General features: G+C 43.9%; 1 protein-coding gene across 2 annotated transcripts in view; it reads right to left on the reverse strand.

The window, feature by feature from the left end:
• The window catches only part of LOC106576776 (inositol polyphosphate-5-phosphatase A), a 281,297-nt gene that overhangs the window by 31,773 nt on the left and 232,161 nt on the right, over nucleotides 1-17,363 (reverse strand). For both annotated transcript variants that reach the window (XM_045700743.2, XM_014154171.3), the window contains exons 10-11: nucleotides 7,849-7,944; nucleotides 7,241-7,315 (exon numbers count right to left, since the gene is read on the reverse strand). In XM_045700743.2, coding sequence (XP_045556699.1) covers nucleotides 7,241-7,315; nucleotides 7,849-7,944 — 171 coding nt within the window. The remainder of the gene's footprint in view (nucleotides 1-7,240; nucleotides 7,316-7,848; nucleotides 7,945-17,363) is intronic.

Below are 17,363 nucleotides of genomic sequence, written 5' to 3' on the forward strand. Positions count from 1 at the left end.
CTGTTTTAGTTTCTGTCTATAGGCTGGGAGCAACAAAATGGAGTCGTGGTCAGCTTTTCCGAAGGGAGGGCGGGGGAGGGCCTTATATGCGTTGCGGAAGTTAGAATAACAATGATCCAGGGTTTTGCTACCCCTGGTAGCACAATCGATATGCTGATAGAATTTGGGGAGCCTTGTTTTCAGATTAGCTTTGTTAAAATCCCCGGCTACAATAAATGCAGCCTCAGGATATGTGGTTTCCAGTTTACATAGAGTCCAATGAAGTTCTTTCAGGGCCATCGATGTGTCTGCTTGGGGGGATATACACGACTGTGATTACGATCGAAGAGAATTATCTTGGTAGATAATGCGGTTGGCATTTGATAGTGAGGAATTCTAAGTCAGGTGAACAAAAGGACTTGAGTTCCTGTATATGTGTCACACCACGTCTCGTTAATCATAAGGCATACACCCCCGCCCTTCTTCTTACCAGAGTTATGCTTGTTTCTGTCGGCGCGATGCGTGAAGAAACCAGCTGGCTGTACCGACTCAGATAGCGTGTCTCGAGTGAGCCATGTTTCTGTGAACAAAGAACGTTAGTCTCAGATGTCTCTCTGGAATGCTACCCTTGCTCGAATTTCATCTACCTTGTTGTCAAGAGACTGGACACTGGCGAGTAGTATGTTCGGGAGCGGTGCGCCATGTGCCCGTCTACGGAGCCTGACCAGAAGACCACTCCGTCTGCCCCTTCTTCTACGGGGTCGTTGTTTTGGGTCGCCGGCTGGGATCCGATCCATTGTCCTGGGTGGTAGGCCAAACAGAGGATCCGCTTCGGGAAAGTCGTATTCCTGGTCGTAATGTTGATGAGTTGACGTTGCTCTTATATCCAATAGTTCCTCCCGACTGTATGTAATAAAACCTAAGATTACATTAAAAAAATACTGCATAGTTTCCTAGGAATGCGAGCGGCCACCGCGGCGCCATCTCTGTTCTCACTCCATGTCTCCGTGGTCAGGCACCTACCTCTTCGTTACTGTTTTTTTATTTTACCTTTATTTAACTAGACAAGTCAGTTAAGAACAAATTCTTATTTTCAATGACGGCCTAGTGGGTTAACTACCTTGTTCAGGGGCAGAACGACAGATTGTTACGTTGTCAGCTCGGTGATTCGATCTTGCAACCTTTCGGTTACAAGTCCAACGCTCTAACCACTAGGCTACCTGCCGCCCCACTGGCAAACTGCCTTTCCACTCTCTGCTGTCTTTCCAGATTCCGCTGTAACTAGCAAATTGGTTGTCTCTTCTCTCTTTAGTCACGTGCTGCATTCTGTTGTTATGTTGTTATGTGAACGATTGGCTGAGCCTTGGATACAGCCAGTATTGCTCCAAATGCGCATCACTTCTTCGCATACTGCCAGTATGCTAAAACAGGAAAGGGCCTTCCCAAACTTTTGCCACAAAGTTGGAAGCACAAAATCGTCTCGAAAGTCATTATATGCTGTAGCATTAAGATTTCCTTCCCTGGAACTACGAGGCCTAGCCCGAACCATGAAAAACAACCCAAGACCATTATTGTTGGCAGTACGCCATTGGACTGTGGAGCAAAGGAAACCCATTCTCTGCATTACCAGTAAAACATAATCAAAACCTATTTCTTTCACTTACTTGCTGTGCTGTTTCATGTTCATTTGTTCAGTCATTTCATTCTCAACCAGGATTTCTATGGAACGCCGTTTGGGTCTTTGCGTGTCAAAAGAATACACGTCAAATAACACTATTTGACGTGTCAAACAACACAACATCTGTTTCAGTAACTATATAGCTAGGTGTCATCATCTAAAATAACCCTAATTTATGAGACAGTTCTTATTTGATTAATGGTGGTTGGACCCATTTATGTGAAGCTAGCCACAATAAGGATTAGCCACAATAGTGGACTTTGCAGTTAGCCTTCAAAATAAAAGTGTGGCATAATTCTACTATATGTATTAATTTGCATTACTGTCAATGACATACTTTTATTTTGAAGGCAAACCACAAATTCCACTATTGTGCCTAATCCTTATTGTAGCTAGCTTCACAACACATAACCCGGTGCGGTCGAGCCTCACTAGCCAGATGAAGCTAGCTGGCTGCTTATAATGTTAACTTTGGGCAACAGGGTTAAGTTGCTGACTATTTATTTTCATGAACTGAAATTAAATTTCAATAGGCAAACAAGTGGCAACCTAGATAACTTATTCACAAGGATTCCTAAATCATTGTCTTATACACAAGGATTCCTAAATCATGCATTAAAAACTTTTTTGTACAGCTTTGACAGTGCTACTGTATCTTTTTTGACAAGCAAAGATCCAAACAGCGTTCCATAGTATGTTGACTGCTCGATCCACACAGCAGACATTGTGGGCTAGTTTAGGAATGCTGTGTTGCACATATAACGCAAACTTTTACGTGGCTGTGCCATTACGTCATGTACCTACGTTATATACAGTTGAAGTTGGAAGTTTACATATGCTGGAGGAAACAGGTACAAAAGTATCTATATTCACAGTAAAACGAGTCCTATATCAGCATAACCTGAAAGGCCGCTCAGCAAGGAAGAAGCCACTGCTCCAAAACCACCATAAAAAAAGCCAGACTACAGTTTGCAACTGCACATGGGGACAAAGATCGTACTTTTGGAGAAATGTCCTCTGGTCTGATGAAACAAAAATAGAACTGTTTGGCCATAATGACCATTGTTATGTTAGGCTTGCAATTTGAAGAACACCATCCCAACCGTGAAGCATGTGGGAGGCAACATCATGTTGTGGGTGTGCTTTGCTGCAGGAGGGACTGGTGCACTTCACAAAATAGATGGCATCATGAGGGCGGAAAATTATGTGGATATATTGAAGCAACAAAGTCAAGCTATTGGAGTGGCCATCAAAGCCCTGACCTCAATCCTATAGAAAATGTGTGGGCAGAACAGAAAAAGCGTGTGCGAACAAGGAGGCCTACAAACCTGACTCAGTTACACCAGCTCTGTCAGGAGGAATGGGCCAAAATTCACCGAACTTATTGTGGGAAGCTTGTGGAAGGCTACCTGAAATGTTTGACCCAAGTTAAACAATGTAAAGGCAATGCAACCAAATACAAATTGAGTGTATGTAAACTTCTGACCCACTGGGAATGTGATGAAAGAAATAAAAGCTGAAATAAATCACTCTCTCTACTATTATTCTGACATTTCACATTCTTAAAATAAAGTGGTGATCCTAACTGACCTAAGACAGGGAATTGTTACTAGGATTAAATGTCAGGAATTGTGAAAAACTGAGTTTAAATGTATTTGGCTAAGGTGTATGTAAACTTCCGACTTCAACTGTACACAGAAGTTGCTTACCAAGAAGACAGTGAATATTCAAAGTTACAGTTTTAACTTAAATCTGCTTGAAAATCTATGGCAAGATTTGAAAATTGCTGTCTAGCCATGATCCCAAAAATCTTGATAGAGCTTGAAGAATATTGAAAAATAATAAATGGGCAAATATTGCACAATCTAGGTGTGCAAAGCCTTAAACTTACCCAAGAAGCTGTAATCAATGCCAAAGGTGTTTCTAATATGCATTGACTCAGGGAGCTGAATAATTATGCAACAACTATATTTTAGTTTTTTTTAATTGTTATTAATAAAAAATTAAAAATGATTTTCCTTCCACTTTGACAGAGTATTTTGTATAAACTGTTGACAAAAAATGACAATTAAATCAATATGAATCCCATTTTGTAACAATAAAACGTGAACAAATCCAAGGGGACTGAATACTTTTGCAAGGCACTGTATATAATATACACTGCTCAAAAAATAAAGGGAACACTTAAACAACACAATGTAACTCCAAGTCAATCACACTTCTGTGAAATCAAACTGTCCACTTAGGAAGCAACACTGATTGACAATACATTTCACATGCTGTTGTGCAAATGGAATAGACAACAGGTGGAAATTATAGGCAATTAGCAAGACACCCCCAATAAAGGAGTGGTTCTGCAGGTGGGGACCACAGACCACTTCTCAGTTCCTATGCTTCCTGGCTGATGTTTTGGTCACTTTTGAATGCTGGCGGTGCTTTCACTCTAGTGGTAGCATGAGACGGAGTCTACAACCCACACAAGTGGCTCAGGTAGTGCAGCTCATCCAGGATGGCATATCAATGCGAGCTGAGGCAAGAAGGTTTGCTGTGTCTGTCAGCGTAGTGTCCAGAGCATGGAGGCGCTACCAGGAGACAGGCCAGTACATCAGGAGATGTGGAGGAGGCCGTAGGAGGGCAACAACCCAGCAGCAGGACTGCTACCTCCGCCTTTGTGCAAGGAGGAGCAGGAGAAGCACTGCCAGAGCCCTGCAAAATGACCTCCAGCAGGCCACAAATGTGCATGTGTCTGCTCAAACGGTCAGAAACAGACTCCATGAGGGTGGTATGAGGGCCCGACGTCCACAGGTGGGGGTTGTGCTTACAGCCCAACACCGTGCAGGACGTTTGGCATTTGCCAGAGAACATCAAGATTGGCAAATTCGCCACTGGCGCCCTGTGCTCTTCACAGATGAAAGCAGGTTCACACTGAGCACGTGACAGACGTGACAGAGTCTGGAGACGCCGTGGAGAACGTTCTGCTGCCTGCAACATCCTCCAGCATGACCGGTTTGGCGGTGGGTCAGTCATGGTGTGGGGTGGCATTTCTTTGGGGGGCCGCACAGCCCTCCATGTGCTCGCCAGAGGTAGCCTGACTGCCATTAGGTACCGAGATGAGATCCTCAGACCCCTTGTGAGACCATATGCTGGTGCGGTTGGCCCTGGGTTCCTCCTAATGCAAGACAATGCTACACCTCATGTGGCTGGAGTGTGTCAGCAGTTCCTGCAAGAGGAAGGCATTGATGCTATGGACTGGCCCGCCCGTTCCCCAGACCTGAATCCAATTGAGCACATCTGGGACATCATGTCTCGCTCCATCCACCAATGCCACGTTGCACCACAGACTGTCCAGGAGTTGGCGGATGCTTTAGTCCAGGTCTGGGAGGAGATCCCTCAGGAGACCATCCGCCACCTCATCAGGAGCATGCCCAGGCGTTGTAGGGAGGTCATACAGGCACGTGGAGGCCACACATCCTACTGAGCCTCCTTTTGACTTGTTTTAAGGACATTACATCAAAGTTGGATCAGCCTGTAGTGTGGTTTTCCACTTTAATTTTGAGTGTGACTCCAAATCCAGACCTCCATGGGTTGATAAATTGGATTTTCATAGATTATTTTGTGTGATTTTGTTGTCAGCACATTGAAATATGTAAAGAAACAAGTATTTAATAAGATTATTTCTTTCATTCAGATCTAGGATGTGTTGTTTAAGTGTTCCCTTTATTTTTTTGAGCAGTATATATGCTACATACATCATGATCAGACTGAGGAACTGATCAATAGTAGCAAAAGCACAATAAGCTATTCAGTGTAGCGAGGCATTCAGGTATAAGAGACAGCACAGAAGCCCATTCTCCCTGGCCTTCCATGTTTATCTTCCTAGCTAAGGTCACATTTTATTTAGCATGCTGCTGTATTACCACTTAAGAGCACTGACAGGTAAAATATTGAAGAAGTTTAGCCTGGGAGGGGATGGATCTTTATTTATATATTTATTTACTTAATCTGGAAAACTTGTGGCTTGAGTAATGTTGCGAGTACGCAGGGAGCATGACAATGAGGAGCAGCCCTGACAGAAAAGTTCATCACTCGAAACAGGACCCCCCCCCCCCCCCTTCCCAGCCGTCTGCCGACACCACACTGATAAAGTTACAATAAAGAGGTACTGAAACAAAATCAATGATGAAGAGGGGAGAGAGGAGGGCTACAGGATGGAAGAGACGCTACTGGATAAAAAGGAGGTAGTGGAGAGGAGGGGGGCATGTGTCTGCACAGAATCCTGGTTCCCGGGAACATAGATCCGCCCCTGCCCACTCCCTCTACCTCCAACTGAGGAGCAAGCTCCTGTGTCCCTTGACGCCACGACTCCCGGAAAAGGTAATCTTCCCAAATACTTATCAGGGCTCTCCATCGTCCGGGCCTGACAGCAGCGGGGATAATTAATTATACAATTTCGATGGGAATATCGACTAAACAAAACTATTAATCATAGCAAAAATCAATAGGCATGGACACATTCAATCATGTCCCGACCAATGATTACTCCTCTCAAAATATAATAATTATTTTTGAGAGGTGCCTCGAATTACATTTCTGTCAAGCCTAGTAGTTGATGAAGGATGCAATGGATTTATTTTTCCTCTGAGGAGGGGTGCAGGGGGGAACATTTATCCTTTTGGAAAGGTAGTTTGTTTTATAAGGATCATAACACTGTGTGTTTAACTAGACTATGACCATCAGATTATCTCTGACGCCCCATTACGCCATTTATCTTGCCGAGCCCTGCAGGGGAGGGGGAGAGGAAAGTGGGGGCATCCTGGGGCACAAACACACACCACATAAACACACACATACCAACACAGAGACACAGACATACAGCCCCACATACACTCACAGTATGTACACTATACACACAGACAGACTACTTGAAGAGTCATATGTTTCACATGGATTATTGGCTATTATAATGACATGGTCATGAGGAGTCCTGATGTGTGTTACATTGGCTTACATGTGTCCAATTGCCTGTTATACAGTGTTAGATATGTCCAATTGCACAAACATACACTCAGTGGAAAGCTGTTTCCCAATAGGAGGTGTCAGGATGATAAGAATCAGTGTTGTATTTATTATGACACACAACAGAAAACATTTCAAAGCATTTTTGCAACAGAAAAAGAACATGGGTGAATTGGAGCAGGTCAAGGTAGTCCCTCGTTTATTCAATTCGTTTTCTTCTATTTGGTACCGAATAAATATTTTCCTAGATTGAAATCAGTGTTTAGACGAGGCAGGAAAGCGTGAGGGCATCCTTCAGACCATCTGCACTGCTCGCTTCTGTCACAATGACACCCACTGTGTGGCCTAACCCCCCCCCCCCCCCCCCACCAAAAAATAAAACTAAAATCTAGTTCCGCATCAGTGACTTTCATTTACTTGTTTCACAGTGAATTTTGGCCTTTGTCTAAAGATGACAACATGTAGTAAACGTTGCACATTCCTGCCACTTTGAATGTCCCAAAGCCCTCAATAAAAAAATGTATTGAATAAACCTTCCAAAGTTATAAAACAAAATGAATGTCTTACCAGGGTCCCATTGTTTTCCCGGAAAACGTCCTGGTTGATATAATTAAAAAGCTTCTTTTCAAGTTGAAGTACAACCTAAAAGGGGCAGAAGAGGGTAGGAGAATAGTGGACTGATTAATTGCGACCCTCATCTGAACCAGCACTTTATCATTATAGCTTTAATTCATTTAATGAAGGGTAATGTGCTGTGGTGTTGGGAGCAGCATTCATTCTGTCTGAAGTGTTGAATACTATTATTCCACCTGTACACTTATGCCTGATTCTCACTATAGGGCCAAACCGAGAAAAGCCGGCTGGCCTTGTTACGCATACACCATAGTTGCTGGAAAGGACAATGTGAAATGAAAATATCTTCAACTGGGTCAGGTCTGGTTAGGGTCAGCTCTATAGAGTGTATCAGGCATTAGAATGGCCTTTAGATTCTATGGGAATGTTAGTGTGAAAGAGTAAATTCTTTCTTTATAAAGGCACATTACAAACAAACTATTCCGTGTTCAGGTGAGGTGATGTACATGAGTAATTCTGATAAAACTTGAAAAATGTCAGGTATTGTGTGTACACAGTGCATTTATGTCTTGTTATGAACCAACATCAATGCTGTAGCATACCTCGCGATCGTTCTCCGATTCTCTGAATATTAGCTTCTCGACTTCATTGGTGTCACCTACTCTGACCGTCTGCATGGTGGCAGTGGAACACAGACTCTGTAGAAGGAAAGGGGGGGGGTTAGTGGCAATATTCCCTACATCTCATAGGATGGAACAGTATATCATACTGCGGACAAAACAAATGTAACCATGTATCGTATGGTGTCAAAGGGTAAAACACAGGATCTCTCTCTCTCTCTCTGCGTGTGTGTGTACAGAGGGCTATACCGTATCATTACTAATGGCCATTCCACAGTCCACACACAGAACACATGCACACCACTATGCATTTGAAGGATTTTTTAAGAACCCACCCACCCCACCAAAAAATCCCCATCTTACTGTCCCCGTCTTTATTCTGTGCTATGTCTTGACCCTGTGGACCGTGTGCATGGTTAAATTCCCCTTTGTGGACTCCTTTAACAATTAGTTAAACATTCAACCATCTGTGTTTGAAGACAGTTGAATGAGGTAATCCTTCAACCAGTGGTTCCCATACCACACTGCAGGGACAGCGGTCTGATTGAAATTCAAAGCACAGATTAGTTAATCAGGTCAAGCCAATATAACGGGCAGAAAAAGGGCCTTTAGACTGAAATGTCACAAATCAGTCCTGCTTGCCCAAAATGGCACACCAGATTAGAACAAACACCCAGCAGTAAGTGAAAGTGGAACAACCCTCCCCGGTCCCCCCCCAAAGCTGGTTTCTAAAGCCCTAACAAATCGCTCCATCTTTCACTCATTTAGGCCCTCCAAATGCAGGGTCAATATGGTCCCCTGCCATCCAAATGCTAATGCGCTTAAGTGTGCTTAAGCAGCTTTGTGCAATGAATAGGCCAAAGAAGGAGCTGGAGAAGGGCAAGGCATATATACTTTCCCTGTCAAAAAAAGTCATTGTAGCCACACCAGCAAGAGATAATCCGAAAAATTAAATTTTTCATCCACTTCTACGATTATTACGAAAAACGTAGCAAAATTGGCGACTTTTGACGTTCTTTATTGTTAAGTGTTTTTTTTAGAACGACTTCACAACTTATCGAAATTGAGCAAATCAGAAAACAAAACGCAGCCATGAGGACGGTTGAACAAGATAAAAAAAATTGAACATTTTAAGAAGTTATCTTATTCAAATGAGCCTTTCAAGTTAGTGACTTGGTAGCAGCGTTGGGCCCTCTTGTTCTTCCCAATCGAAGCCCTTCTGTCAGCTTTGCAAATCCAAAACCCAGCCAAGCAGAAATCCCTGGCCACTTCAGAGCCAGCAGCGCTGCCAGAAACCCACACAGCTTATTGGACAAAAAAACCCCAGATATTTCAAGAACAGAAATGGCATCCCCATTCATGTTCAAATGATTTCTGTAATCCAGTAAGCGTTAGCCTCGACCAAGAAATCTGTTATTTGAGCACAAGGGTCAAAGTTGCTTCACTATACATGAATATGTCCCCATCACAAGTCAAAAGCATACCTGCACAAGCAAGCACACAAGTTGTTTGTGTTTATTTCTTCTAAGAGCCTAGAGGCTCATTGGTCCACAATGATGTAGCTTTTCTGTGTCACACCCTTTGCCAACTGTTTCTGACTCTGAACCGAAAGCTCAACAAGGAAAAACGACAATGACACAGTGTCGTGTATTGTGGGGAAATTATTTCACTTGGTCTACATTTTAGTGAAACTATACAACTTCAGGGAAAACCAGTCAATCGGAGTGTAATAATCTTTGAGAATCAACTCAATTTTTCAGAATAGCGTGCCTACTTTACAAATCTGGGTCCTCTACACACCCATCAGTATGGTGGTGGTCTGTCCTCACAGTTGTTCAGGTTAAGCAGTTCTGTGGCCAGGCCTGACATGTGATTGATTCATTCATTCATGTGTTCATTGACTAAGACTGATCAGTGTGTCATGGGAGTCAGAGGCGGCTGATTGCACGCCATTGATCACAGTGCGTTCCTGTCGTCCGGGGATGCCTCAGTGAAAAACAACCTCCCCCTCCTCGTCCCTCTAAAACTCCATCACCACATCCCTTGTATAATTCAGCCTGGCCCACCAACCCACCAGCCCGTCGGCCCATGCAGGGACCTTCGTCATGAAATACCCCCACTAACCTAACAAAGAGGCAGGGTAAATGAGAACCCCATGCCACTGCTTAAGTCTTCTAGATCAGTGCAGGACGGGACTGCCAAGAGAGCCCAGGTGCTCTCTCAGATGTAAAAAAACAAGGACAGATGTTGACCAAGAATTAACCCAGGCTCACCACCGCTAACTGTGGATCATGCATCTGGTATAGAGGTACCCTGGGTAATGTGAGCGAATGGGTAGGGGGCGTGGGAGGCAAGAGGAAGCGAGCTTTTTAAGTAGGGCCAGTGGCTGGGCTGATCAAAGCGCCTGCGTCTTTAAACACATATCTAAACACGCTCTTCTTGACCCCCCAAATGATATTAACATAACACATTACATCTAAACACGCTCTCATTGACCCCCCCAAATGATATTAACATAACACATTTGAGTTAAACAATTGGCTTTTCATTTGGTACATCAGGATAAGAGGGAGAAGAAAAAAAAACAGGACAGCTGTCAGGGATGAGAAGTTTGGAAGGAAAACAAATATGTAGAGTTGTCCAGTGGGATGTCTTCACTGCTTCGGGAACGCCAATAGTCTCTCTAACAGCCCATACAAAGAGAGCCCCCGGCCCGGCAAAGCTTTGCATTGTGGGTCTCAGGTCAACACAGGAGACGGGGGGCCTGTTTGTCGAGGGGTTAGAGGAGAGGTTGCCCCTGTGCATCTTGGGGGATGGCGCTTGCTTTGCGCTTCAATGGAATAATCTCATTGGTGTGGGAGAGGCTACACGGACACGCCTGGTGCCTAAATTGATGACGTATGTCCTGCAGCTGAGAGTTGTGCGGAGTCAAACGGATTCGGTTCAGTCAGTCATCCTGATGGGCCCTTTCCAGGTAGCTAGTTTATGCTTGTGGCTAGAAACTTCAGTGAGAATTTGAAACTTGTCTGCCGAAGTTGGGACTTGGGAGAGTATCCAGAATCATTCTGTTTTTAATCGGAGTAATTGTTTTTTATTTAAATGTGGACGTTAAATTCAGTAGTTGTACATTTCTGTTGAAAATCGGTACAATAAATGTGCTTTAGTGGTCACCCTGGCCTGATATTGGATACACCAATACACTGGTCATACTGTAGGTTGCTATCCTACTCAAAATAATATCAAGTAGGATGGAACAAATTGGCCCCGTTTTAACTACCAGCGGCGACATGCGATATAGCTGCCCGGTGGGAAGCAGCTCACGTCGGCAAGCACCTCGATACAACACCGTTGCACTGGTCATTCGTACCGGCTTGTCATTATGTTAGCTAATCGGTATGTCACGGTGACATCCAGATGGTAACCAATACTACAAGTTAATTCTCCCTCGCCCATCTAAATATCACTTTCTTTTACAAGTTTTAACTAGTGCCATGCTGTGGTTGTTGCCAGCTAGCCAGCATAAACTAGCTAGCTGGGAAGGGCTCAACAGGACGACTGACTGAACCGAATCCATTAGTCTCTACACGACTCTCCGCTGCGCAACCTACGTCATCAAGGTGTGTCCGTATAGCCTTTCCCCATCAGTGTCCGAGAAGGAAACGGGCGGTGAAAAGACCTCTCTACTCCAGCTGCTCTCTTTAGAGACAAGGTTAAAGAAATCTGTCCCACTTCAAAGCCCCGACTGCCTTTCCCCTTCTGCTACTGATCCAGCCATGCAAACAGATGGAGAAGCTTGGCTGAGCCCAACGCAAACACAACACTGACACAACCAACAAAACCATGCCACAACCCCCATTCATTCAACCTGGCCACAAGCCAACCGGCACACCAATCTCACACCTAAGAAAACCAACTCTACTCAAAACCAGTATCCCCCCTCTTGCCCTGATATAACTTCCGTTCAGCACATCCCATACAAAGCGCACACATACATAACACATTTCTGTGCCTGTGATATGGCAGTGTTCCCCAAACCACAGCAAATCCACAGATCTATTGCAGTACTAGCACGCCTGATTCAATTGGTCAACTAATCACCATGCCCTTCATTGAATCAAGTGTGCTAGTTTTGGAATACATCAATTATGTGGAACAGCTGGGCGTACTAGAGGAGAGGTTTGGGAAACACTGTAGTATGGTTCTAGGTAGCATTTCCTCCTGTATCTAATGTCATACGTTTCCTCTCACCAGGCCCCAGTCCATGGCTTGTAATGTTCCAGGGGTTGATGGGTGTGGCAGTGTGCCAGGTGACTGCCCTGGCATGGCAATGGGGCAACGGTGGCTTCATGGGATTACCGCCACAGAGCCTGGGCAGGGGCTCTGCTTACATCACTCAACCCAACCACTGGGTGATTCCCATCTAGAGTTGCAAAGATACCGGAAATTTACTTTTGTAATTTTGGTAATTAACAGAAAAATCTAGAGCAATCTATCTTAACTTTGGTAATTTATGGCATAAGTATCTAATTATTATATTTGTGTTATTATTGTCCATGGGTTTCTAGTAGATAGACCATATGGTTCAATAGCCTAATTAATGAAAAAAGCATCTAATCAACAATGGCATTATTTTCACTTAACTCCGAAACTCTTCCAAAAAAACACTTTTTCATAACTGCCACCAGCTTGACGCCAAAACATTGACAACAAATACATAGACATATTAAAATAAATCTGTTTGTAAAAAAATATATATAAAGGATATTTCATGCTGAAACCCTCATATTAAACACCAATGGTATTCACTAAGTTGATGGTTTATATTTAGGATAATGTTTTACAGCTTTGTCATTTTATGTTTTAGTTTTAAATCATCTTATTCAATTATTACATGTGATAAGGCCACATAGAGGGCCAGACATTATTTCAGAAACCTGTGATAATCTGAAGGACCCAAAAGTGCCACTAAATGTCTTGGGATATATTACAGAAAATCCTTGAAAGAACTTCAAAGGTTTCCAGTAATACAGTCTCCCTTTGCAACCCTAATCCCATCAAATAATTTCACATGCCTATTGTTCACTCTCCAGTCACCGACATTCCACCAAAATAATAACCCATTGAGTGTGTTTAGAGCTTGGCGATTAAATCTCTATTTTTGATAAGGGAGACGGGACAGGGAGTTGGAGAATGACCCCTGGGCTGCCGTTACTTAAAGAGATCATTCTCCATTACGCCAAGGGGGGACAGGGCAGGGCTGGCCTTTGTCACCAGGGGCGGTGGCATTGTCATGGCGTGCCATTATTTTCTCACCGCTGCGCGAGGGGACTTGCCAACCCGCTCGAGTGGTGCCAACGGCTGGCAGGTTTAGCTTAGCGCTCTCCTCCTCTCTTCTCTCCTGCTCTCTTCCCTCCCCTCATCAGTCTGCCCTGCATGCATGATTGAGACATCTTCCCAAACGGTGATGCGCTCGGATCCAAAGTGGGCAAAAACAAATGTACCCTTTCCTCCCCACCCGCCACCCATTACCCAGGGAGCCTTTAAATCAGGGCTGACCCCCACCCCCCCACCCCACCTGACTGGAGTCCAAACAGAGAGCTCCACACTCTCTCCCTCCGGGTTGCTAATTAATCCCACTAAACATAGTGGATTCACCAATGCCATGATGAAGAACTAGGAGGGGGGATTTAACATGGGGCGGATAGTCACAGATCTTGTTCAGTATTCATAAAGCGTCTCAGTAGGAGTAGAGGTAGGATCAGTGTTGCCTTTTAGACCATAATGGCTAAGATAACATGTACAGGACAGGGGGACTTGATCAGAGATCAGCACTCCTTCCCTGAGACTCTTTATTATGGGCCCTGACTGTGGCTTTACCCTGCTACCCTCACTGTTACCCGTTACCCTATTTCTGACCCAGACTCACACCAGGTTAGAGGTTAGTCAGGGCCATGCATCAACGTCTTTCTGGTCGGAAGAATGGTCGACCCTTCTCACTGCCTTGCCTTAACATCCCCCACCACAGACACTGATACCCACATACACAGAGACACACAAACACTTGCATGGCTTCCCATGAGCCCCAGAGTGTGAGAGCTGAAGTACTGTGATAGCAGGCCACACTGGGGGGGTCTCCTAGTGCGCAACGCCCCATCTCAAATGAGGCGAGGTAAAAGGGGCGCGCGAGGTAACGATAATGTGCACTATTTATCTTGTGCATTATAACATCTGGGAAACTTCTCTAAAACAATAGGTGGCATTGGAAGGGGTGCCATTCTTGCCCCTGTGCTAACTTCAGGACCCTGTCGAATGCATTTGTCCTTTCTGAAGCATAATGGACAGGCCACAAATCATTCAGGACAACATGATGCTGGGGTGGGGGTGAATGTGTGTGTGTGTGCATGAGTGTGTTTTGCCCCCTGGTATATAACTTCTCTGCTCGCCCATTTTCCAGGGCCCTGCAGGACAAATTGCCCTGCATGGTTGTTTTAAAGAGGCAATGCAGAGCATAGAGAAAGGGACAGGGCTGAAACACAGGGAACAGGCCCATAAAAATTCATCACTTTGACCCTGCCGACCTCACCCTGCTGGGGGTTCCAGAGTAGACACACCCAGCTGAGCTGGGAGCATGCACACAGGCAGTAGCCCCCCATCACACACAAATAGCTAAATATCCAACTTTACCAAACTTTCACATATACACATACATACATGTTAAGGCAAAGAAACAGACAAAAGCTCCTAATCACACACACATTTTACCAACACAATGTCCGAAGAAAGACTTCTCAACAGGAAAAGGCCACCAGATGCTTCATTGTGTGTGTGTGTGTATGAAGTAGTGGCAGTAAAGGAGGTTCGGCACTCCTCAGCGTATTAGGCAAAGTAAGAGGGGTCATTGTCTCAGACCAGGCTCCTGACACATTACTGCCACCTGTACAAAGAGAGCCTAATGAAAGATTTAATCTGAAAACCCTGGCCAGCCCACCTCCTCTCTGACACTAAGTCAGCAGTTTGAAACCAATCCCGGCAGATGTCCATGAGACTGTTTAACGCACATAAGTTACTCTCCTACAGTCAAACGCTTCAACAGCTTGCCTTTTTTTATTGGGATAATGCTTCATTTGAATGTTGCTAGATGCAAGTTTTGGTTCCAAACAGACCATAAACAGCGGAGTGGACATCAACGTTTGTGCAATTAATACTTTTTCACGTCTCAGAAGAAAAACTATCCTCCCAATGAAAAACAATTTTCAAAAGTGATGATTACCCCGTGGTATAACGTAAAAACCCTACACAACGATGCAGCTTTCTGGCCATTACAGATCCTATACACTTACTAAGCATTATTGGGAGTTGTACTTACTCACATAAAGTGTTTGTCTTTAGAAAATGTTCATACCCCTCGACTTATTCCACATTCTGTTATGTTACAGCCTGAATTTAAAATGGATAAAATCATTGTTTTCTCTCACTTAACTACACACAATACCCCATAATGACAAAGTGAAAACATGTTTTAGAAATGCTTGCAAACTTATTGAAACGTATTGAAAATTAAATACAGAAATAACTTATTAACTTATTTACATAAGTATTTACACCCCTGAGTCAATACATGTTAGAATCACCTTAGACAGTGATTACAGCTGTGAGTCCTCTGGGTATGTCTCCAAAAGCTTTGCACACCTAGACTGTACAATATTTACACATTCTTTTTCAAATTCTTCAAGCTCCGTCAAGTTGATTGTTGATCATTACTAGACAGCCATTTTCAAGTCTTGCCATAGATTTTCAAGACAGCCCCTCAGGAATTGGGCTGTGGCGGTCATAACATTTTGTCAGACGGTAATTGTCATGCAAATAACTGCCGGTCTCACGATAATTGACTGTTAATCAACAAACACATTTAGCATCTCCTGGCTTCCACACATAGCCTACAAGCCACTGATGCATACCTTTGGAACATCTACATTTTAAAAAGTCTGATAAATCCATGTAATATATCCTACACCATCACAATAAATCCATTATTTATTTTAGACAGATCTAAACAAAAATGATATGAAGAAAATGATATGAAGAAAATGCTATTCTGTTCTTCTAAAATAGACTACATATTCTGAGTTGTCCTTACGTTAGGCCCTGATCTGGCTATGCCATAAGGCTGTGGGCTACACTAGTTCATTTAGCAGACAATATTTGCTTGGAATTCAGTGCCATGATTTTACAGTATAAAGAATACAATTGAACATGAATAAAATACAAAGGATATTTTCTCCCAACGATTTCTGAGGGAGAGCGCACATGCAGCTATTCTGTGTTGAGCGGTTAACAAAGAAACAGGTCTTCCTACTGTATATGCTTAACTGGTCCCCCGTGGGAATCGAACCCACAATCCTGGCGTTGCAAACACCATGCTCTACCAACTGAGCCACACGGGACCATTCATCAATGAAATCTCCACCAAGTTCCTTTTCCCACTCAGATCGGATTTTATTGAGTGACGGGTTATCAAGGGACATGATTATCTAAATAATATGGGATATGAGTCCTTTAGTTGAAAAGGTGTTTTCAAAAGGGCATCCAGACCCGATTCGCTTGACAGAATTGGCAAGGTTGGGCTATAAGTGTGAATAAACCAGCAGATTTTGAAATATCTAAATAAACTTGAATGTGGTAGATAAAATTTGATAGTGAGGTCTTCGTAATTGGAAAAGGTGCCATCAATATAACGGTCATTAAACTTAGTAATGCCAATCCTCTGCCACAGCTTGAAAGCTGAATCCAGTTTGAGGTGATTATTACATATAGGACCTTGAATAGTTAAATCACAGAATCTAAAATGTTGATGGAATCGAGTCCAAATTTTAAGAGTATTGTAACGACCATTATAAGCGCGGATATCGACTCTGCCGCTCGAGCATGCTTTTGCGGCACAGTCGATAGCGCGCCGGACTTCGGCCTTGAAGGTCGAGGGTTCGAAACCTGCTCCTTGCTGTTTCATTACATTGGTGTCGGAAGTGATCGGACCTTGCATCCACGACAGTGCGTGTGCTTGGCCGGTGAGCGCGTTCCTATAATACGTAGAGTCGCAAGCTAGCGCGAGGACGCGCTCTTTGAAAGGAGGGAGTAGTGTGACGACCCTGGGTTTATAAGCGCGGAAATCGACTTGAGCATGCTTTTGCGGCACAGTGGATAGCGCGCTGGACTTCGGGCTTGAAGGTCGAGGGTTCGAAACCTGCTCCCTGCTGTTTCATTACAGTATTGACAACAATTGAATGTATAGCGTGAAGCTGAAAAAGGGAAATTGGAGGTGACTAAAGCTGACAAAGAGAAAGAGGAGTTGGCTTCTGTTTGACACCAGTCAGTTTCTGGGGTGCGAAGCCAGTAAACAATCTTTTGTATATTCGCTGCCCAGTAATAATACATAAAGTTAGAAAGGGCTAGTCCTCCGTGGGTTCTCTCTGGAGGAATGCTTTACGTATTCCTGGATT

Source organism: Salmo salar, chromosome 18 (assembly GCF_965601325.2).
Source record: "Salmo salar chromosome 18, fSalSal1, whole genome shotgun sequence".
NCBI lineage: Eukaryota > Metazoa > Chordata > Actinopteri > Salmoniformes > Salmonidae > Salmo > Salmo salar.